Raw genomic sequence first — 24,072 nt, forward strand, 5'->3', positions numbered from 1 at the left:
GTAGCTTCCATGGTGGGTCTTGGCCTGGCCTGGTGTGCTTTCACCGTGGGTACGCCCCGCTTCGTTTCCAGTCAGAAACTCTAGGAGGGGACACCTCGGTGGCTCAGTCGGTTTAGCATCTGCCTTCGGCTCAGGTCATGATCCCGGAGTCCTGGGATCGAGCCCCACATCAGGCTCTCTGCTCAGCAGGGAGTCTGCTTCACCTTCTCCCTCTGCCTGCCACTCCCTTTGCTTATGCTCTCTTAATTTCTGTCAAATAAATAAATAAGATCTTAAAAAACAAAACAAAAACAACTCTAGGAGATCCCAGCTCCGCCTTCTCTTCTTGTCCTGGACAGCTCCTCCCGTTTGGGTTTCTGGCCGCAGATTCCCCCTGGCCCCGTCTGCCCCAGACTTTGGTTTCTGTCTCCCTAACTCAGCGGGAGTGTGGCGCCCTGGCCGGGTCACATCTAGAGAGAGCTGTGAGCATGGGGCTCGCTGTGTTTGCAGGCCTTCTCCCAGGGGTGCCAATAGCCCAGTGTCCGAGAACCGTTCCTGCACACGTTTTTCCCACTTTCTAGTTGTCTGCAGCCGGGAACTAGTGCGGCCCCGTCCCCCCGCCGTGGCTCACGGGACCCTGCCATTGCACGTGTGCTGTGAATTCCAGCGCTTGCGGTCACTGAACGCAATCTATTATCTACATAATATAGCGCCATTTAATCTGCCCTTATTTTTGGTTTCAACAAAATGCAGAGGAAAAGGATGCAGCATCTATAGTTTCTGTGCCAAGGCGCCGTCAGCCTGTGTGCACCCCCGTCCCCATTACGCCGTCGGTTCTGTTGTGACACGCCACTGTGGTTCGTGTCACAGTGTCCTGAGGTCATCCTTGTGCTCAGAGAACATTTCCCGTTTTACAGAAGTGGAATTGACAGTTGTTGTTTTTAACGCATTGAAGATGTCATTTCATGGTCTTTTGGCCTCCCAGGGCTTGGGGTCAGAAGTCAGCAGAAACGTTTACCTGCTGTCCTCTGGGGAGTCCACGTTTCCTTCTGGTTCCAAGCTGTCTCGTCCCTCTGGTGTCAGCACCGGCGGCCCCGCGCCTGTGTCCACTTTTCCTTGTGTGGCTCCTGCCCCAGCTAGGCTGCATTCCCATGATCCTCTAGGTTGGTTTTTCACCTAATTTGGGAAGTTTGTGATTGCTGTTTCTTTAGGTATTTTTTCTGTCTCATCCTTCCTCCCAGGACTTCAGTCGCGTGTGTATAGGCCACTGGACACGGTCCCACAGGTCTCCGCCCCTGCGTTCGTCTTCCTGGCTTCAGTGCTGTGATCTTATGTGTGCTTGTTCTTCCCTGGGTGATCGCCAGTCCTACTTTCAAACCTTATTCCCATGGAATTTTCACTGAGATGGTGAGCTTACCCTTGAAAGATTTTGTAGGGTCTTTATAAAATTTTCTGTGGTTGATTTTCCACAAAATGGAAATGGAACTTTTTTTTTTTAATCCCCTAAGCTCAATTTCATTTACATATATTGTGTTACTGTTCGGGGGTAGAAGTCAGTGACTCGTCAGGTGCAGATCACACCCCGTGCTGGTTCCCTCATGTGCCCTCGAGGCTTCATGCCCGTCACCCCATCCTGCCCCACCACCTCCCCTCCAGCAGCCCTCAGTTTGTTCTAGAGTTAAGGGTGGTTTGCCTCCCTGTCTTTATCTTCTTTTATCCTTCCTTCCCGTCCCCTGTGTTCATCTATTTTGTTTCTGAAATTCTGTGTGAGTAAAATCATATGGTATTTGTCTTTCTCGGACTTACTTTGCTTAGCAGAATACCCTCTAATTCCATCCACATCATTGCAAACAGCAAGATTTAATTCTTTTTAATTGCTGAGTAATACTCCACTGTGTTTATGTATTCCGTGTGTGTCTGTGTGAGTGTACACACATACTACATCTTCTTTATCCATTCGTCTGTCAATGGACATCTCGGCTCCTTCCACAGTTTGGCTATTGTGGACATCTTTGCTATAACACTGGGGGGCATGTGCCCCTTTGGAGCACTACGTTCGTATCCTTTGGGTAAATACCCAGTAGTGCAATTGCTGGGTCGTAGGGTAGCTCTATTTTTAACTTTTTGGGGAACTTCCATGCTGTTTTCCAGACTGGCTGCACCAGCTTGCATTCCCACAAACAGCGTAAGAAGGTTCCCCTTTCTCTGCATCCTCGCCAACCTCTGTCGTTTCCTGACTTGTTAATTTTAGCCATTCTGACTGGTGTGAGGTGGTTTTTATTTTTGTTTTTTACTTGCATTTCCCTGATGCCAAGTGATATTGAGCACTTTTTCATGTGTCTGTTGGCCATTTGTATGTCTTCTGACCATTTCTTGGCTAAATTATTTTGTTTTCTGGGTGTTGAGTTTGATAAGTTCTTTATAGATTTTAGATACTGGCCCTTTATCTGATAAGGCATTTGCAAATATCTTCTTCTGCTTCTTTTAGTTTTGTTGACCGTTTTCCTTTGCTTTGCAAGAGCTTTTGGTCTTGAAGTCCCAATAGTTTATTCTCGCTTTTGTTTCCCTTTTCTTTGGAGATGTGTCTAGCAAGAAGTTGCTGCAGCCGAGGTCACAGAAGTTGCTGCCTGTGTTCTCCTCTTTGACTTTGATGGATTCCTCTCTCATATTAAGGTCTTTCATCCATTTTATTTTTGTGTGTAGTGTAAGGAAATGGTCCAGTTTCATTCTTCTGCGTGTGACTGTCCAATTTTCCGACCATCACTTGTTGAAGAGACTTTTTTCCGTTGAGTATTCTTTCCTCCTTTGTCAAAGATTAGTTGACCGTAGAGTTGAGGGTCCATTTCTGGGCTCTCCGTTCTGTTCCACTGATCTATGTGTCTGTCTTTGTGCCAGAACCATGCTGTCTTGATGATGACAGCTTTGTAATAGAGCTTAAAGCCTGGAATTGTGATGCCTCCAGTTCTAGGTGAGTTTTTGGTGTGTGAGTTTTTGGTTTTTTTCCTGTTTTTTTTTCCCCCAGTGTTCCTTTTAGCTATTTGGGGTCTTTTGTGGTTCCATACAATTTTAGGGCTGTTTGTTCCAGCTCTGTGAAAAATGCTGACGGTACTCTGACAGGGATTGCACTGGATGTGTAGCCTGCTCCGGGTGGCACAGACATTTTAACAGTAGTTCTTCTTCCAGTCCATGAGCATGGAACGTTTTTCCATTTCTATATGTCTTCCTCAGTTTCTTTCATTAAGTATTCTGATTTTCACACAGAGCCTTTACCTCTCTGGTTAGGTTTTCCCAGGCATCTTCTGGTTTTTGGAGCAGTTGTAAATGGGATCAGTTCCTTGATTTCTCTTGCTGCTGCTTCGTTGTTAGTGTAGACATGCAGCTGACTTCGGTGCATTGATTTTATATCCTGCAACTCTGCTGAATTCCTTTATCAGTTCTAGCAGTTTTTTGTCCGAGTCTTTTGGGTTTTCTACATAGAGCATCATATCATCTGAGAAGAGTAAAAGTTTGATTTCTTCTTTGCCAATTTAGATGCCTTTTATTTCTTTCTGTTGTCCGATTGCTGAGGCGAGGACTTCTAGTGGAGACTTCTAGTGAGAGGATCAACGGTTCTCATCCTTCCTTTATTAATGTGGTGTGTCACGTGGATCGATTTGCAGATGTTGAACCAACCTTGCAGCTCAGGAATAAATCCCACCTGGTCGTGGTGAATAATCCTTTTAATGTATTGTTGGATCCTGTTGGCTAGCATCTTGGTAAGAATTTTTGCATCCGTGTTCATTAGGGATATTGGACTGTGACTCTCCTTTTTAGTGGGGTCTTTGGTTTTGGGATCAAGGTAATGCTGGCCTCATAGAATGAGTTTGGAAGGTTCCCTTCCATTTCTGTTTTTTGAAACAGTTTCAGAAGAACAGGTGTTAATTCTTCTTTAAATGAATTCCCCTGGGAAGCCATCTGACCCTGGACTCTTACTTGTTGGAAGGTTTTCGATTACTGATTCAATTTCATTGCTGGTTATGGGTCTCTTCAGGTTTTCTCTTTCTTCCTGTTTCAGTTTTGGTAGTTTATGTTTCTAGGAATATATCCATTTCTTCCAGATTCTCTAATTTGTTGGCATAGAATTGTTCATCGTATTCTCTTATAATTGTTTGTATTTCTGGTGTTGGTTGTGATCTCTCCTTAGCACAATTTACCATTTGTCCTTTTTAAACTAGAGTTGCTAAAAATTTCCTGTATCCTTAAAAAAAAAGGAATGGGTGTATCTGTCCATATATGTTTAAAAATTTAAGTGTATCAGAAATTTTCATGTTAAATTAATGAAAATATTATAACTAGTTTATTTTTTAAGTAATCTCTACACCCATTGTGGGGCTCAGACTCACAACCCTGAGCTTGAGTCACATGCTCCTTTGACTGAGCCAGCCAGACACCCCTATTATGTTTTAAATTTTGAAGGCACTTACCTTCAAAGAAATGCAGAGCATTTTATGTTTGTTGTATATCTAATATTTTGAATTATCTTGATTGTTTCCACCTGTTGAATTATGGGACTCTGCATTGGTTATGAAGTAACTTTTCTTGTCTTATATATGTTAATATTTATAAATAAGAAGTTTTCTTATTTGCAGGTACAGATTTATGAATTAGAAGAACATAAGATTGAAACATGGAGGGGTAAGCACAATTGGGTGATAATCTTTTAATATCAGGAAAAAATGTTCTGCTTAGTGTGTAAAATATGTTTTAACTTAATGGATCTTTCTTCTCTATTTAATGAACTACATCATTAAAACATGTCTGTTTTAATCTCAGTGGTGAACCATACCATTATAAATACGATCCACTCTGTTGAGTGGACATTTGTGGAGAACCTACAGCGAGTCTGTATACTAAGGCTGGGACACAAGGACGAATGAGCTTACTCAGGCCCCAGCCACTGCCCCCAGCAGAGTCACCACTCACTTCTGAGTGTGGCCATCCTTGCCCGCAGACTTATCTCTATCTAGAAAATGCACCAGGGGAGTGCCTCCTACCACTAACAAAAGCAAAGATCTGTTCTTACATTTAATAATTACTTCTCTACAAATTATGAAGAAACATAGAACAAATGAACCTTGAACTGGAAGATTTTGGTAAATCATATGAAAAAATAACCCTTTAAAATCACAATATCTTGTTTGAAATGGAGCTGTTTTTTAATTCTCATTCTATGACTGTGTGATTGTTCTTAGACCCATCCTGCTGGATTGGATGAGTGGGAATGACTGAGGAAGGCGGTCTGACCAATACTGAGGAGGGGCTTTATAGGGGGTCCCAGAGAAAAAGCCTGGATAGAAACGGAGGGACCTATAGACAGAAAAATGTTAATTAAAAATGAAAAATCTGCTTGGAATGATAAGTAACCTTTGTGAGTAGCAGCTACAAAATCTGAGGGTCCATTGGAATCTCTTGAGGGCCAGGGGCTCTTCTAACTCTCTCTGACCTGTAAGTTTTATTGAACAAGATATTTGATTTGTAATGGCTTTATCAAGTCAAACCAAACAAACTCAGTCAACATGAAATCTTAACGCACTGCCTATTATGAATATGTACCTTAACGCCAAGAGAGATACTTCCTCTTAAATTCTACTATACAAGTAATGTTAGACCAAGATTTAAGTATACTTGCAATTTGATATTACGTGGTATTTGGTGGTAATAATGTTAATGTCAGGTTACTCTTGAATGCTTTCTGTAGAGAAATCTCAGCAAGACAAATTAGTTACAGTGGATCTTTAGAAAGAATTTCTACAGACTACAAAGATCCCCCAAGATACAGATTCTACAAATTAGTTACAGTGGATCTTTAGAAAGAATTTCTACAGACTACAAAGATCCCCCAAGATACAGATTCTGAGCGTTAGCTTGGTAAAATAAAACTTAATGGTTAAAGAACAAAGTTTGTTAAAACCTACAAAAATTAGTTAAAGGATTTCTTGAGCGCTTGTCTCTGGAGGGTGATAATTTGGTAGCATTCTAGTGACCTCTGCTGGTTCTGCTTTCTACATCCAATTGCTTGACTTTTCTTCTTATAACATTTATTGTAATACTGTTTTTAAATATTTAATTTTTCCACAATGGCAACATCCTAAAACGGTTTCTAAGTTGTTTAAAGTAGTCCTAACTATAATTTATACAGTAGTGTTCTGTACATTAGATTTATTTGATTTTGGTTTTTAATCCTTCTAATTGTTATCTATAAACTGAAGAGTAATTTACATAATAATTGCAAATACCAAATGTGTTACTAATTGCATATTTTCTTTCTATAAAAACAGAGCTTTATTTACAAGAAACATTTAAGCCTTTAGTGAATATATCTCCAGACGCAAGGTAAACCTGTAAAGTTTTTTCTCCTTTGAAAACATTTATTCAGATTCTTGTTTCCGTAATTGATAGATTTTCTTTTTTAATCTAGATAGGGGACAGCCTCCTTTATTTCAGATACTCAATTTAATAAATCTAGAGACAGTAGGAATCAGCCATTGTTTGTTCAAAGGATTGATAAGGGGCCGGGAAGATGGTCAAACTAAGCAGTTTTAAAATCCTGGTCACCTGCCACATGAACCGTCTGGGGAGCTTGTTAAAACTGCTCGTCCCTGGGCTCTGCCTCGGACCTGCTCCATGGCCTCTGGAGGGTCGTGCCCAGGAACGTGCACTACAGCAGCTGCCCCCGGGGGCTCTCATGCGCCCTGACGCTGCAGGGCCACCTCCGTTAGACACTGGTCCGGGGGTGCTTGGAAGAACACGCGGTCCCTCCGAGGCGCTCTGGCACAGATGTCGTGACCCGGGCCTTCCGGGACGGCTCGGACACATTTCCACATCGCATGAAAATACTCTTCTACCTCTAGGCACTAGAGAGAAAAAGTAGATACTGATTTTTATTAGTTTATTTCCAAGTCCTAAACATACAGCTAAACGTCCAGTCTCCTGATTGGCAGCCCCAGGAGGGGCCAGGGCAGCCCAGAAGCGGGGTGCACCGAGTCGGCTCTGGTGCAGGGCACGGGGCCACAGCTCCCCGTCGCTGCTGGTGGCCGTGCGCAGTCCCCGGGTTCTCCGCCATCTGTCACACAGCAGCAGCAAACGCACTAGAAACGGCTCTCCTCGAGCCCCGCAGCCCACACTTGTACCCACGATCAACACAGACCGCAAAGACAGAACATGTGCTGAGATACCCAGTTTAGAACTTTCCCAAAACTGCTTCAAGTCAGGTCAGCCTTTTGTGGCTGTGATGTAGAAACACTGAAAATGCTTCTAAAGCAGGGCAGGTCCAGAGCGTTTTACCTCCTTTAAAGCCTCCTAACAACTTTGACGGCTTTTCCCGCAGCCTCTTCGACGCTGTGTACTCGTTGATCAAAAATAAAATCCACAGACTGCCGGTTATCGACCCCGTCAGTGGGAACGCACTTTATATTCTCACCCACAAGAGAATCCTCAAGTTCCTCCAGCTCTTTGTAAGTAGTCCTGGTGTTTCTCAAGACGCGGCTGCACCCGCTTTACCTGGTTTACTTCACGTAAATTGGCTCCTGTCACCTCAGGAGATGACGTTAATTCTGGAGTTGGGATTGTTAGGAGGTCTCCATTCCTCAGCAGCGGTTTCTCAACTTACTCGTGTTTAAATTGTACGTTCTTCAGGCTGATTCCAATTAAAAAGCAATCGCCTTTCGGGGCAAGTTTCAAAATAATAAAAACACTTGGAATTCTCTATTTAAATTAGAATATTTTATCACCTAAAATATGAGGCAGTAAAGTAATTTGCAAGCCCATCTAATTAAGAAAGTGCTATTATGTAAGATAAATTGAGCCGGTATTTATAGCAAATTGCCTTGTGATGCTTTATTGGTATCATGGTTTTGGAAACATTCAAAAAACACTGTCCCCAGGATTATCTTATTATAAATTGCTGCAATAGAAAAACACAAGTAAATAAAAATTTCGTCACGAGAGTACCATGTTGGTCCAAATTCGGGCTTTGTTTTCTGTAGGTTTTCTCAACTGCATTTGGAGTGAGAGGTCTTCATAATCATCCATGATATTGACCTCTTTGGTCAATATCATGACCAAAGTTTTAAAAGAGTCTCATAAGGACCAGAGTTCTTATAAGAGGGCTTGAATTTGTTTCCTTTGTATTATATGCACTGAGTTTGAGGTTAAAAGTAGTTGGTCAGGGGCGCCTGGGTGGCTCTGTCGGTTAAGTGTCTGCCTTTGGCTCAGACCATGATCTCAGAGTCCTGGGATCGAGCCCTACATCGGGCTCCCTGCTCAGCGGGGAGTCTGCTTCTCCCTCTGCCTCCGTCTCTCTCTCTTCCACTCTCACTCTCTCAAACAAATCTTTAAAAAAAAAAAAATGTTAAAAAAGTAGTAGTTGGCCCGCTGTGACCAGTAAGCCTCATTCCTATTTCAGAAGAGATCCCATGAATTCATTTTTTGTTTAAGAGTTTACTTGTTGTAGAGATAGAGGGAGAAAGGAGAAAGTCCTGAGCAGGCTCCGTGCTGCGCCCAGAGCCCGACGCAGGGCCCCATCTCACACCCTTGAGATCGGGACCTGAGCCAGAATCCCAGGGTAGATACTTAACCAACTGAGCTGCCCAGGGGCCCCGTGAAATCATTTTTCAAAAGAATTTAATAGACTTTGAAAATCTACATCACATTAGCTTTCCCATCCCCATCCACACAGCTGCAATTAAGGAAACTCGAATTCTGGGTGACGCCAAGCAGCCACTGCCCTTCCTCCCGGAGTTCGGCCTCAGTTTTGCAGACAGAAGCACGTGTCGGGGGTCGGGGAGGTTAGTAATTGGGAGAAATACCCCGTCCATCAAGCCAGTCCTGCATTTTAGCAGTTTACCTATAAAACCAACACTCTCGGTGGTTACATAAATGCTAAGAAGGTAGGAGGTTTACTGAAAGGCACACAGTTGAGTGGAGAGACCATGGGGGGGACAGTTAGGGATGTCCGGAGATGGCTGGACAGACGTCACCTGTGTCGTCCGCTGCTCAGGCGGCCGCCTCAGCGTCTAGGCCGAAGGGGACCGAGGCTGGCGCCGTGTATTCAGGGCCTACAGGCTTTTAGCCCCTCGGAGAGTCAGCCTCGTACAGTAGCGGTAGTCGCCCGAGCTGTGTACTCTGACGTATGTGTGACGCGTCCGCTACTGTCCTAAGCACGCCACGAGACACAGCCAGTCCTCGTCTCCGCTCCCAGGTAGGTATTTTGATTAACCCCATTTTAGAGGTGGTGCAGCTGTGGAGTGACTTGGCAGGTTCCCGCGGGGCCGGCGGCCTCCCTCCTCTAGCCCTGTGGGCAGGCCCTGGGGTAGCTCCTCGGCTCAGAGGCGCCCGGCTCGGAGGGTTAAAGCCGCCCCAGGTCTCCCAGAGGTTACGAGGTCGAGTCCAGCCCATTTTGACAGCCACACTCCTGCGGACATGAGGAGGCACAGCTGGAGGCGGGCCTTGGTGTTCTGTCTTGCACGAAGAGTAGAGGAGGTTGCCTCCGCCAGTGCTGCCTTGCATTTGGGCCAATATGGTAATTAAGTCATGCTCTTAGAATATTCAGCTAGAGGTTTTCAGATTAAAATACAGAATTTCAAATAAATTTCAGACCCTGATTTTTACTGAATTGAGATCATTTTCTGAGAAAAGGTGGCCTTACCCTTGGAGACATGTGACCGTTAGCCTAAGTGTACAGTATAGAACAGGGGTTTTCCTGCATCGAGATGGGCTAGATGACCTAATAGGTCTTTCTTTTTTTTCTCCAAATTTCTAGGATTCTCATGATTTGAATATTGATGAACTCTTTGACTTGAACATTTTGTTTCTTCTAATTGTTCATCTTTTCCTGATAATTATAAGGTACACCAGGAGGACGGAATCAACTGTGCCCTTTACACAAGGTGGATTTTTGAAACCGTAGACCTTATTTTGTTTTAGTCCAACATGACCCTAGACTTCTCTCTTCTGCCTTCTCCCTCCTCCTCTCAAACAGCCCATGAAAAGAAAAGTGAACTTTTAAAGGTTCTTTTATTCTGCTCAGTTGGCTTGTTCTTTGCTCCCAGTAATCACGAGTCGGAGTCCTCCGCGGGCGAGTTCAGGATGTGGGGTGGGACGGGGTGAGGGCGAGCCGAGCTGCAGCTCAGATGCTCCCATCAGACGCTCTGGGTTTGCAAATGTGTGGGTTCTTCATACGTAATACTTAATGCTGATGGCGGGACCAGGAATTGAACCTAACTCAGAATAAAGGATTCTCGGGTGGCTGTGGGTCTTGATTTCCAAAGAGACTTCTTGTTCCCGCTTCCATCCACGTTTTCAGTGAGTGAGGGGAAAGGGAACATTACAATCTATGTTTTCTGCAGTATTTTACTAAGTAGTTAAATGTAAGCTTAGAATAGAAACCGACTGAACAGAAACTACAATTCTTATACGTAATACTTCATGGTAATTCAGAGAGCCAGGTAGATTGGTAGAGAACACTAACTTTAATTTGTTATACATAGTTTTCGTCCAAGTGTGGACATGTGAACATTAAAAAGGTCTGTTTGGGCTCTAGACCGTCTGTATCTATCTTCCTGTTTAGATGTCTGATATGCCAAAGCCTGCCTTCATGAAGCAGAACCTGGATGCCCTTGGAATTGGGACCTACCACAACATCGCCTTCATCCACCCCGACACTCCCATCATCAAAGCCTTGAACGTCTTTGTAGAAAGACGAGTGTCGGCCTTGCCTGTGGTAGATGAGTCAGGTCTGTGGGTTTGGTCATACCAGGGCCTGAAAGACCACGCTCTGTCCCCTGGGGGCAAACTGACAGTTAAATGGTCAGTGGATCAGATTCGGTGGGTGGCAGCCAGGGCTTGGAGCTAAAAATTTAGATACGGCGGATCAAGTCAGCACCAAGGAGCACTCAGCTTAATGAGAGTTCCAACTGGCTTATTTTCACATTTTCCATTAAGATGTGATTTCATGCTCATTTAAAAGTAGACAAGTTTGTTATTTAGCAATATTTAATTGCTAGTAAGTACCTGGTTAAGATGGATTTTAAATGTCATCTTTTTGTTTCTAAGACATTTTTCTAACATCTGTTTTCATTTTTAGGAAAAGTTGTGGATATTTATTCCAAATTTGATGTAATTGTAAGTATTTTTAGTTTTGTCACACCTGTCATCTAGAATGCATTTAAAACCTATTCACTAATCTGTTTGCATTTTTCCCTAATTTAATAGCTTTTGTGGCTGTGCGGATCGGAGGATTCCGTAGACCAACAGTCATTGTACCTGACACTCCCTGGCTTAGCAGTGAATAACATATTAGCATTTTAGAGATTATTTTTTCGGTCCGTGGATAGCTTCTCCGGCACTACAGCGTGTGTGAATATTTTAAATGGTCCTATTTCCATGCACGAGCCATCATTCATTCTGCCAGGAGGCCAGTGCTTCGTGTACACAGGAACGTGTGGGTCCCTTGCTAGATACATCCCGTTATTTGCTGGTGGGAACAAAAAGACAGCAAAAGCATTCAGGAGATTATTTAAAGTCCTGTTTTTTAATCCCTGGTATAAATCTATTAGAGGTAGTGCCACATCTTCCCACAGGCTGCTTTCTTTTCCCTATTCATTTTAAATGCACTTCCTTAGGGTTTTAGGGTATTTTTTTAAGAAAGGGAGCTGAAACTTCCAAAAACAGGCCGGTTGGAGTTTGGTTGCGTAGGACTGTCTAAGGCTAAAACCACGTGGGTCTGTCGGGCCTGTCTGGCCTGCCCTTCCCCCAGGGACTGCTTGATCCCCCTGACGCCCTCAGCGCCCTCCTAGTGGGTGCCCTGGGGCACTTCTCACCCTTTACAAAGGGCAGTCCATGTCTCCAAAGACTTTGTTCATTCAGGCTCTAGAGCCTTACACAGTGGGGGGGGGGGGATCCTCTGTAGGAAACGCCGTCACTATTTCGCAAGGTTGCTGCAGGTAACGGAACAGGAATGTTTCTGAAAATCACGTCACTTGACACGGACTGTGGTCACAAATGTGAATTGAAATGAAAGGATATAATTCATCGTTACTTCATTACAGAACCTTGCTGCTGAAAAAACCTACAATAACCTAGATATCACGGTGACCCAGGCCCTTCAGCACCGCTCTCAGTATTTCGAGGGAGTCGTGAAGTGCAGTAAGCTGGAAATCCTGGAGACCATCGTGGACAGAATAGTGCGGGCTGAGGTGAGTCAGCGGGGCCGCCCTCCCCACCCCTGCCCCAGCTTTGCTGCCCCAAGTACTCACTGGCCAGGGGGCCGTGGGGCTCGGGGATCGTGAACCACAGGAACGGCCAGAGAAGCAGACAGGGTTAGGCAGATATCATGCTTTCCCTCTCCAGAACCTCGCGTGTTGCCTGCCGCATAGGTCATCTGGAAATCTTCATTGAATTGTTAAGTCCTGATATCATAATTGAATCAAACCAGTAAGAGACTTTCATGGTTTAAAAAAATACATAATTAGGAAAACCAATGTCCCAAGAGCTTTGAGTTCCATTAGAGTATTTATGAAGTTGAAGTTAAAAATGTGTGATTATATAGTTTCAACAAAGTGAAGTAGAAATCAGAATTATCTTTCGAATTTTTAAATTTTCTCTTTCCAATTTGGATGGTAGTAGACGGTCCAGTAACGTCACTTCCTGCCCCTCCACACTCATACGCCCTCCTGCTTGATGGCGCGTAGGATTTTGGACGTACTCAGTTCAAGATGAGCAACGAATGACACATCTAATTCCATATACCCGCTCCCCAAATCCTTTCTTTCCTTTCTTATTAGACAAGGATAGGAATGTTCTCCTGTGTATCACTCTCTAGGACTGAAGGAAGCAGCAGTGTTCTTTCTGGAACAATCTCTGAGTCGGCAGAATTCATTTATAATGATATGTCTGCTCTGGTACTTTTTATTATAACTATGAGAATGCAGTCCAAGAGGGAAAGTCCCCAATAATTTTTCAGGCTAACAGGCAAATCTTAACATTACATTTGAAGTAAGGGTCGCACGAGAACACAACCTACCTTGCCGGAGCCATTAGAAACACAGCCCTGTTTTTATCATTGTGTGCTGCAGACTTCCACCTTGCCCTGTGCTCACCTGTCCATCACTCTTGTTTTCCAAAGAGTTTTCATTGACTTAGGAATACATCTTAACTTTTAATAAGGTCCTTAGAATTATGCGCCTTTCGAAGATCATAGGTAGTGATCCTAAGTATTTATAAGGACAGTGGACATCCACATGGGAGAATCCCTCATAACAGTGAAAACTGTCCTGGAAGAGTATTGGGTTGATATGAAAAAGACATAGTAATGTATCGCTAAGAGAAAAAGCCAGTTACTGGCTTTTGATTCTATTCATTTATATGCACATATATGTGGAGAAGAGAGGCTAGAAGGCCCCACAGCACAGCACTGACTGGCTGTTTCTGGGTGGCGGAGATCCGGTAAACACGGAGAGCACGGAGAGCGCAGTGCTCCTCCGCTCTGAGCTCTCTTGTTCGAGCATGTATTACTCTCAGGTAAAAGAAGAAAGGTAATGGGCTTTTCCTCTCAGGTCATCTGGCGAGCAACAGATATTTCTTCGTAATAGGAAATGGGTCACTGAGGAAAATAAAGATGTAATTCAATACTTTTCTCATTACGCATCTTGACTTTTTACCCCACTGAAATCATTCTTTCACCCAAGGACTCCTAACTGGAACTAAGGCCAATCTTAGCTTACATACAGTTGTTGGAGAAAGGGCATACAGTATCAGCAATGGTTTGGTGTATTTATAGGACATAAATACCGCACTAGCTTTCTGACACCCAGGAGTATTCACTGGTTTAGACTCAGCAACAAATGACAAGATAATGTTTTTTGTTTTTTTTAAGATTTTATTTATTTATTTGAGAGAGAGACAGTGAGAGAGAGCATGAGCGAGGAGAAGGTCAGAGGGAGAAGCAGACTCCCCATGGAGCTGGGAGCCCGATGCGGGACTCGATCCCGGGACTCCGGGATCATGACCTGAGCCGAAGGCAGTCGTCCAACCAACTGAGCCACCCAGGCGTCCCCAAGATAATGTTTTTGATGGTCATTTCTGCCTGGTAGAATTAATTCTCTGGGTGAGATGGCCACCCCTTGACCTTCAGCAGTTCAAAAGAGAGTTATTTAATTAACATTATTGAATGTTAACAATAAAATGTGTCTCGCAAAGACTGTAAAGCATTCTTTGATCCTAGGCACAAGCCATTATTTTAATTTATAAGTAACCACGTTGTATCACAGGATTATTGAAGGCCCTAAGCTTTTTTTAGAGAAATTTTTGAAGTTTAAGTAATCTCTACACTCAAATGGGGCTCTAACTCAGGACCCTGAGATTAAGAGTCGCACACACTTCTGAGCCAGCCAGACTCCCTTAGAGAAACTTTTAAAAGTCATGAGAACAAAGTGATTATTTTTTAAATCCAAAGCAAGTGAAGATGTTGAAAGCATCCCCAACACAGTATCAGAGACAAATCTAAAAAAAGAGTTTCCTCCCCTTTCCATCTCCTTCCTGTGCCCCCCACGGTGTGCGGTGGGGTGGGGGCCGCTCTGTAGGGAGAAGAGCATCGTCTCCAAGGAAACCAGCAGGCTCGTGGCTGCCTCAGGCCTAGGAAGTCAGAGCCGCTCGGGGAAGCGCGATGCCTGCTCACTCCTTTCCTGTGTTCAGGAGAATTTGTTAGAACGACCCCTCACAACCGGGGCCACTTGCTTAGAAAAGACCCGAGTAGAACATGGGGTGTGAATACAGTCTGTTTCACGTTATTAGAGTTCCTCTATCCTTTGAGCTATGTGAACATACTCACACATGAACTTCCTGGAGAAAAGACCATAGACCATGAGCCACTCATGACCTCGTCCGTCCGGCGCGCGCTTGGACATCTGTCCCGTGTAAGTCAGTAGCAGCTAGTTCTTAGAGACTGAAATACTACTTTAAAAATGTAAAAACTTACTTTAGGAGAGTATTATGGCTACACTGTACTTCACGTTTTGGGTTGTATCATGCATATATTAATGCTCCAGAATTTGAGCACAGCGGGATGCAGCTAGCGAATTTTCCCTACAAGTCATTGAAGTCAGCATTGATCTTAACTTGAGAGCCTACGACCTTTTGTGGTTCTTGACATGGTTTCTGTCTCTTACTTTTGGGATGTCCCCCTTGTTTGGTATATGAAAGACGTTATTTGCTAATAGCCGTCGTAGAACCTTCTGTGAACTCTGACATGGGAGCTGCTTGTCCCGTTGGCAGGTGCATCGGCTGGTGGTGGTGAATGAAGCAGACAGCATCGTGGGCATCATCTCGCTGTCAGACATTCTGCAGGCCTTGATCCTCACGCCCGCAGGTACGTGCGCCGGCCGCGGGCCCTTCCCTCTGCGCAGGCCGACCTGGGAGCGGCTGCTTCTCTGGCACCCGGGCCTCTGTAACCCGTGGTCACTTGTGTGGTTTTCCTTTGTAGTTTTACTGCTCCAGTTGGGTGAAAGAGAATAGCTTCTAGAAAGTATTCTTAGGAGCATCCTGTCCACGACCACAGCACCTGAATAACTGAGCATTCATTGCCAGATTCATCACCTTTTTCATTAAAAAGCTAAGATCTCTTCAGTTTTGCTTTATTTTTAGGACTATTTCCTAGAAAACATAGGAAGGGAAATGCATTGGGTTCTAACTATTGAGACTATTATCTACCCTTAAAAAAAAACTTACTAGTGTTTTGAGTATATAAAACAGAAGACCTGAACACAAACTCTTCCGTTAGTAGTGTATTGGAAATTACATTAACTATCAAACAGCACTGGTGGCTAACCTCATTTTCTGCCAGGTCAACTCTGAGCAAGCCCGCAGGCCAGTGTCAGCAAGCAGGCAGGGGGAGGGGAGGAAGGTTGTCTCCTGTGTGCCATGTTTAATAGTGACAGGTGCCTGAAAGGTCCTAAAACCGCCAGCCGGCTCTTTCTCCTCTCTGCCCCTCCCCTCCCCGCCCTGGAAGTTCAAGCGGCCCGCCGTGGGCCGGACTCAGCTGTACCAGGACAGGCTGAGACCGCAGAGGGAGTCACCTCTGAGAGTTTGAAGTGTACATGAAACGTCAAAGTGTGCACGTACCAGAGTACTGATTTCTCCTGAGTTCAGAAATCAAACTAGCTGAGACAAGGTTTCAGTCAGCCTGTAACCTAAAGATGCCCGTCTTAAAGGGATCCCTGGCACCATTGAGACAGACTTCTGGTCCGCAGCGTGAGAGCAAGGACGCGATGCCGACAGAGCAGCAGTGCCTGGAGGCTGTCGCCGAATCTGAAACTCTAGCAGTGGGGCCAAGGACACTCATTTCCAGTGTCAGCTGTTAGGGAATCTAAAATTCACGAGAGTCTTCATAATCATGAAATAGTGATAAGACGACTCCGTGAATATGAGACTGTTGACAGCATCATTTATAATAACCCCAGACCGGAAATAACGCTGACACGCGGCCCAGCACCAGGCTGCATGGCGTGCGTTCTGCAGAGTGCCCCACAGCACTGACCGTGACTGCACATTGCTGTGTTTAATCTCACACATGTGACCTCAAGCAGAGGAGCAAGGCTGTCCCGGGAGCGCGATGCCGCTCGCCTGCAGCTTCCTCGGCTCCCTCGTGCGCAGCAGGAGAAGGCCTCCTCGAGAGCACATTCCTCCTTGCAGGCACGTAACTCGGCACCTTCAGGAAAAGGCAGCCCTCTTCCAGGCAGCAGCCCTGGGCCGAGGCCCACGTGCCCGGCAGCGTCAGGGTGAATCTCTCTGTCCTGTGGCCAAGATTCCCCAGGCCTTGCAAAATCAAGAGCAGACAAGCCAAGATCTCCGTCTCTTCATGCCTAGTGTCTCAGGCCGTAGGAGTGAGGATGTGGGCTGGGGTGCCTGGCTGGCTCAGTCAGTGGAGCATCTGACTCCTGATCTCAGGGCTGTGAGTTCAAGCCCCACATCGGTATAGAGATTACTTTAAAATAAATTTTTTTAAGGTTTTTAAATTAAATTGAGATTGTTGGGCTGGATGAGTTTACATTTCCACCCATGTTTGATATTTTAAAAATTTTAAGTCCCTAATAGGGTTCTGTGGGGAGGATCCCTGTTCCACAGCCAGAATTTGAAATGTACGTTACCATAGAAATAATGTTCTAAAGATAGTAGTCGAATTAGCATTCTCTACAATGTAGTATGTAGAACACTATTTAGGAAAATGCTTCGTGTTCCTAATAACTGGATTATGGTGAACATTTGGAGAACTCTTCTGGAGCACGGGACTGGCCCAGTTCAGATCAGCAGCCCTTGAGATGCTCAGACACATGAGGGCTGGCGGCGTCGTGTAAGCTTCAGAGGAGTCCAGCCCCGTTGGCCTGGTGCCCCTAAGGCCCTTGGAGCTGCCTGAGTGGGCGCAGCAGCTCAGCTCAGTTAGCTTCTGTCCAGCCAGTTATAGAGCAAGGAGGTGAACACAGGCCCTCCATCCTCCAAGGACACTCTGAGTTGAAACCAAAACATGCACGGAGCCACTTGTGCACGACAAGGTGCACCGTACCCAGGAGCCACGCTGCTGTGTGGGTGTCCACGGGCTAGAAAGTAAGAGGCACTTTCAGAAAGTGTCCACTATAAACATGAATAAAAGGTACCAGAGGTTATATATTTCAACAGCTGATGGACACAGTCCCCCATGAAGGATACCGATTCGTTGTCCTAAGTTTCTTCAGCAGCAGCTCCTTGTGAAACTCAAGACTGTCCGAAGAGTGAGTGCCAGATCTGAGAGCAGGAGCGACAGCTTGTTAGCTCCTTGTTCTCCTGGACGGTGAATCTCTTTCAAAAGTCGTCTCATGCCTGAAGCTGAAACAGGAGCTGCTGAGACAAGAGGGGTAGCGCTCCCGCCACCCACTTGGAAATATGCCAGCCAGACCGTAGGTGTTACGAGCAAATATCTGTAAGCACAGCACTGTTTTAAAACATTTCCATGAGTACGTACAGGCACACTTCAGAGACTGTGGGTTCGGTTCCAGACCACTGCAGTAAAGCAAAGCAGGTCCAGAATTTTAAAACGACAACGTACATGCCATCACTGAATAAGACTTTATTGCTAAAACGTGTGACCCGCCATCTGAGCTCTCAGAGGGTTGGTCTTTCTGCGGGTGGCAGGTCTCGGTGGTGCTGCCGGCTGCTGACCCGTCAGGGTGCTGGGTGCTGGAGGCCCGCGGGGCCCTGCAGTTTGTCGCACCGATGGCTCTTCTGTCCCGAACGGTTGCTCGGCGGCAGGCGGTGCCGCCCAATGGCGTTTAACCCACAGAACTGCCTTCAGAGCTGGAGTCCGTCCCCTCGAGCCCTGCCGCTGCTTCATCCGCGCGGCTCTGTCGTGTTCTGATCCGTCCTTCGTGGCTCCCAGCGGCAGCTCAGGAAGCCCCTCGCTCTGCTCCTCCCGAGGAAGCCCCCTACGTGCTTTCCCCAGCTGCGTCCCCTCCTTGGGCTCCGCTCCTGCTTCTGGTCTCCTGCAGTTTCCCTGTTGTGGCATCTCCAGAGCCCAGGCAGAGCCGACTTGGCCTGGTCCTTAAGCGCCGCGGGGTCTCAGAGGGTCACGGAGCACTGGCTTCGGCTCCAGGTCACCGGCCGCGTTAGCCCCTCGCGAGAGGGTCGCCTGCTGTGAAGCTCTGAAGCCGGGCGCTGCCTTCTCCTCTCGGGCTGTGAGAGTCCCAGCTGGCATCTTCTTCCAAGAGAAGGCTGTTCCGGCTGCGCTGAAATCCTGTGGTTTAGGGCGGCCCCTTACCGGTGATCGCAGCTACATCGTCTGGAAACCTGGCCGCTTCCCCTTGCACCTGGGTGCTGCGGAGATGCCTTCCGTCCTGGGGCCTCCTGAACCCGCCCCGGCCCGCTGCAGACAGTCCTTCTGCAGGTCCTCACCTCCCCGCGGTCCCAGCACGGGAGAGAGTCCGGGCCTTGCTCTGGATTAGGCTTTGGCTTAAGGGAATGGGTGGCTGGTGTGGTCTCCTGTGCAGACCACTGCCACTGTCTCCAGGCCAACAGCAAGGCTGTTTCACTTTCTTATCATTCATGTGTTCACTGGAGTAGCACTTTTTTTTTTTAAGTTTATTTATTTGAGTAATCTACACCCAACTTGGGGGTCCAGCTAACGGCCCCAAGACCAAGGTCACATGCCCTTCTGACTGAGCCAGCCAGGTACCCCTGGAGTAACACTTTTAATTTTCTTCAAGAATTTTTCCTTTGCCTTGACAGTTTGGCTCACTGTTAAGAAGCCTGGCTTTCGACATGCCTTTCTCACACTAAGCTTAATCGTTTCTAGCTTTTGATATAAAGTGAAAGATACATGATTGACTGACTGTTCCGTTCACTTGAACACTAAGGACAATTGTAGGGTTGTTAATTGGCCTGATGTCAGTATTGTTGTGTGTCAGGGACAAGGGAGGCTCCAGGAGAGGGAGGGAGAGATCGGGGAATGGCTGGTCAGTGGAGCAGTCAGAACACACGCATTTATTAAGCTACTTTCTTATGCGTGTGTGGTTCCTGAGGCCAGCAGTTACAGTAGTGACGTCAGATATCACAGAGGGGCACCTTGGTGGCTCAGTTGGCTAGGCTCGGGTCATGATCTCATGGGTCATGGGATCAGGTCCCACACTGGGCTCCATGGTCAGCGGGGAGTTTGCTTCATAGATTTTCTTCCTCTGCCCCTCCCCTCTTTCAACCACCTCTTTCTCTCAAAATAAATAAATCTTAAAAAAAAGAAAAAATCACTGATCACAGATCACCGTAACAGGTAAAATAATAAGAAACTTTGAAACACAGAATTACAAGAATGTGACAGGGACGCAGAACAAATTCTGTTCAGCCAGCAGCACCAGCAGACTGGCCTGACGGAGGGTTGCCGCAGACCTTCAACGGCAAGAACAAATTCATGGGCAGAGAGCAGGGAAGCGAAGCACGGGGGGGTGCGCCTGCGGGGCAGCAGTACTGTGCGGCACCCTCACTAAAACACGTGTTCCTTCTTTTAAAAATTCTAGCAGTTCTACTGCTAGCACCCGCTTCTCTTTTTTTCAAACTAAATCTTGCATACTTAGGCTTCTGACATGTAACACAGATACGAAGTGGGCTGCTGTGGCGGCAGGTGGTCTGGGAGGCGCTTGGAGCCACCTGCTCATCTGCCACCTGCTCATCTCCTGTCCCCGGCTCCCAACTTCTGGAACATTCTTCTAAGGCACTGCAGAATATGGGTGAAGACCACCAAGCCGGAGGTCGGGGGGCGGGACCACTGCTCTGGTGTGTAAGACAGGCGCAGCTGCGACACACCTTTCCTTTCCTTTGAGACTGCCATTTCTCCATCTACCAACAGGTGCCAAACAGAAGGAGGCGGAAGCAGAATGACCACTGTGAGTGGAGAAGCCCTTAGAGGAGAACCTGAACAGAGATTTTGGGTCACGCTTTGCCTCATGAACACTGACCGTGACAGAAGACAGTCAAATGGCTGAGAATGTATATCAGGGTTTAGTGATGGGTATTTTTTCCAGTGATATTGAAACTGAGCTTAAGAAACAGAGTTTATGTGTTTGAAGATTCAGGCTTGCATTAAAAGACTGTTTTCAGACCTCTGTCTGAACAATTTCAAGTGCTGTATGTTATTAAAGTGCACTGTGTCCTGAAATTTTTCTTACTTTTCATTTCAAAGAATTCACTGGTCTGTAACAGGTAATATGACATAAGGCGAGTGCATGGCCTTTTCAGACCTAGTGCCTTATGTCAGAACACGCGTATGTCATCACTGCGGCCCATGGCGGCTGGAGCCACACGGTGCTGGGGCGTGAAAGTCTTTGGACCTTTACCAAATCAGTTTGTTTTCATTAGATTTGTCGAACAGTTGTAATTTGGATATAAATACTTTATAAAACTTTAATGACAGTTTTACGTTGAAGTGTCTGTTCTGAACTATAATGTAAACAAAACTGCTTTACAACAGCTTTATTTATTTCTACTTTCATGCGATTTTTTACACCTCGTGGTGGGGAAGCTTCACTGTACCCATTAAGAAACCATTGGTTGTTATTTTCAAATAGCAGATTTCTCATTTCGGTTTGGATCTGGAGAAGGTAGGACTTCAGAAAGAGCCACGGCTAGGTTTTAAAAGCTGAAGTGTCTGAAAGCATGTGTGGAGACCTGCTCTGCTAGACTGGAAACAGGCAGCGGTTGGAGGAAACAAAAGTGCCGGGAAGATGTCTATTTTTTTCTTGTGTATTGAAATGTAAAATCATGATGTTTGTATGACTGCTGATGCGATTGTTTTTGTAAATTTTATTGTGGCATATACAGTATTGTCATATGGTCGAAAAGAAACACAGCGTTTCCTAATGTAAGTGCTCTGAAAATGTCGACACTGTATATATATATATGAGTATAGTTTGATTTTTTTGTTTTGGGGTTTTTTTTTTTTTGGCAGATTGGAAAATTAAAATAAATCTTATTATCGACTGCTTTGTTAAAGAAGTTCTTTAAAATGCCATGTCTTTCAGCACATAAGAAAAATCTGCTCACAGTTTTCCCCTTAGCTCTCTCTCCCCAAATGAAGAACATGAATTCTCAAAGATCATCAGAAAGAAAAAACCCTCATGACTTGATTCACAAACACTACCTCTCCATTATTAAGCACAATATATTTAAGGAGAAACTGACGGGGAGATTCCATGTGCCGAGCCGTCACTTTGTTCATCTCCTCAGAGGCCAAATACGAGAGCATACGTCTCTGTTTCCCTGTGGAAACAACTGTGGTCGTGACTTAGGTCAATGGTAATATTTGGGAGAAAGGGGGAAAAGGCACAAAGCTCCTACGACATAGTTTTGGAAGCCAAAACCTCTGTTTTCAGTCCACTCCCGGTCTGCGGGTGCACACGAGTGTGCACAGGCTGCACCACGCGTGGATGTGTGACGCATATATATTCAGCTTCGGAACACGGTTCAGGACCCTTCACAGAGACGTGTTAATGCTGTCTCCTCCCACAGGCGCACCCCATCCAGCAGCCTCTGGCCGAAGGGGAGGGCATGGGGCTGTGCCAACGTCCCCGGCCCCGCACGAGAGCTCGGGATACACCTGCAAGGGTCAGCTCCGCGCCTCAGCCGGAGAGGCACAGCCACCTACCCACGGAGGGCTGTTGTCTTGGAGTTGTTTCCAGTAAGTGATAAAAGATCAGGTTCTGCTAAGTGGCCCCTCTGTGCCCTTCTAGAAAGAAGGAAGAGTGGCACTTGAGCCAGGTGAAGGAAGGATTCTAAGGGAAGCCTAGAATAGGCTCTTAGCTGACCTGAGAAACCACCTGGCACCAGTTGCTGGATAAGCCGCCTCTTCCCGGGGAGGCTCACTGGCACCTGCTGGGTCCGCCCCCAACCCCCACATAGCCGTGCGCCAGCGCACCCCACGGGGGAGCCCACAGCCCCCAAAGGCTTGTGAACAAATGAGATGAATATGAAAGAGCGGATCAACACTAACCACATCTGCTCCAGAAAAGGTGGACATCCGTCCTGTTTTATGTTCTAATCTCTCTGAAAACTTAACAGATTTATTGAACCAATGACACTCCTTAGATCCTCCTACAGAAACACTTGCATGAGCAGACAATCCTCTTAAACCACGAGTTCTCATCCAGGAGAGATGCTGGATCCTAGGGGACATGTGGCAAAACGCAGACATTTTTGGTTGTCACCACAGCAGGGGGGTGGGGGTGGGGGTACTGGCATCTGGGGGGCAGAGACCACAGATGCTACATAGGACGGCCCCCCCCCCGACAGGTATCCAGCCCAAGATGCCAGGAAGGAAAGAGCCTAGACACAGCCCAAAACTTGTATAATGTGCTGCATATTCTACTTCCTTACCGAATCTGTCCGTATTTGGGGAGGGAAAACTCGGCAGGCAGCCTTTCTGGGAAGGTAGACATCAAAATACTCCACAGGTGGATTCCAGAGGATTTATTTCCAAAGCTCTTTCACCAAAAGAGAATTTTGCTTCGCATCCTAGCACCCTTAGGAGAAGATCCCAACCCGTAGGGAGATACTGGCAAAGTGAGTTTCACTTACAGACACGTGGCCTGATTTTATTTCTCGGACTTAACATGCTGTACACAATTTCCCTTAGACATTGACCGAAGTGAGGGCACAGGAGGTATGAGCACCACCTGGCTCTCAGAGGTATTGAAGATCCTGCCTACAGGGAAGTCGGAGAAAAGCCGGGTACCTAGCTCCTTCTAGAACTTTCCATGCTTGAATACTGCTGACCTCCACCTCCAAAGAACCTCACAGACGGGAATCTGAAGACTCAATGGAGTCTGCTCTGACTTCAGGTATGGGATTCCCCCTGGAAAGCCCGCATCGCAATCACCTGCCGATGGTATGTTGGAGATGCAGGACAGGCCTCACAGCTGCCCCCACCTGCTGATGTCAGGAGCTTCTGGCCCTCTCCCTCCTGCTCTGGCAACCAGTCACCCCCACAACAGTCCCAGAATGCAGGTAAACGCCGCCACGTGTCCCTAGTGCTCCTTTGCCAGCCACCCCTCCTCCCGGGCCCGGGGAGAAGTGCGTCCACCCTCCTCCAGGTGCAGAGTCACTCCCTCCCAGCCCAGCGCACGTGCCTGGGAACAGGTCCCTGCCCTTCCTTCCTGCCTCTTCCAAACTGTGCTGCGGAGGCCTGGGAGAAACAAGAAATGGCCCGAAGCTACACCCCAGGCTGCTTATGGCCACAGCCTCAGGTGTAAAGACCAAGGGCCCCTCAAACTGTTCCCCACCAGGCCTGACAACTTCCTGGCCAGCACAGACCCGAGGAGGGGGAGCAACACCCTCCCCCACCCCAGACCACCTGCAGCAGGTGCATAGCCGGTGCCCTCCTTTCTTTGGCTTCCTGAGCTGTGGTGTCACCTCCCTTCAGGCCGGAAGACCTCCCCACGGCCGGCCAGGGGAACCTCCATCTTTATCGACAGCCCCCGCCCCCGAACTCCTGCCCAGCCAACGCCTCCACTAAAAGTCCCCCACAGGCGCCTCACGTGGGACTCGTCT

The 24,072-nt window shown here is 46.6% G+C and overlaps 1 protein-coding gene across 8 annotated transcripts in view; it reads left to right on the plus strand.

Moving 5' to 3' along the window:
- PRKAG2 (protein kinase AMP-activated non-catalytic subunit gamma 2) overlaps positions 1–21,235 on the plus strand; it is a 242,260-nt gene extending 221,025 nt beyond the window's left edge. For all 8 annotated transcript variants that reach the window (XM_032305085.1, XM_032305086.1, XM_032305088.1 and 5 more), the window contains 8 exons: positions 4,608–4,653; positions 6,297–6,351; positions 7,346–7,472; positions 10,586–10,751; positions 11,102–11,139; positions 12,066–12,212; positions 15,289–15,382; positions 20,378–21,235. In XM_032305085.1, the coding sequence (XP_032160976.1) occupies positions 4,608–4,653; positions 6,297–6,351; positions 7,346–7,472; positions 10,586–10,751; positions 11,102–11,139; positions 12,066–12,212; positions 15,289–15,382; positions 20,378–20,409 (705 nt within the window). In that variant the 3' untranslated portion in view covers positions 20,410–21,235. The remainder of the gene's footprint in view (positions 1–4,607; positions 4,654–6,296; positions 6,352–7,345; positions 7,473–10,585; positions 10,752–11,101; positions 11,140–12,065; positions 12,213–15,288; positions 15,383–20,377) is intronic.
- Positions 21,236–24,072: the final 2,837 nt, after the last annotated feature.

The sequence above is a fragment of the Mustela erminea genome, chromosome 11, assembly GCF_009829155.1.
Source record: "Mustela erminea isolate mMusErm1 chromosome 11, mMusErm1.Pri, whole genome shotgun sequence".
NCBI classification, from domain to species: Eukaryota; Metazoa; Chordata; class Mammalia; order Carnivora; family Mustelidae; genus Mustela; species Mustela erminea.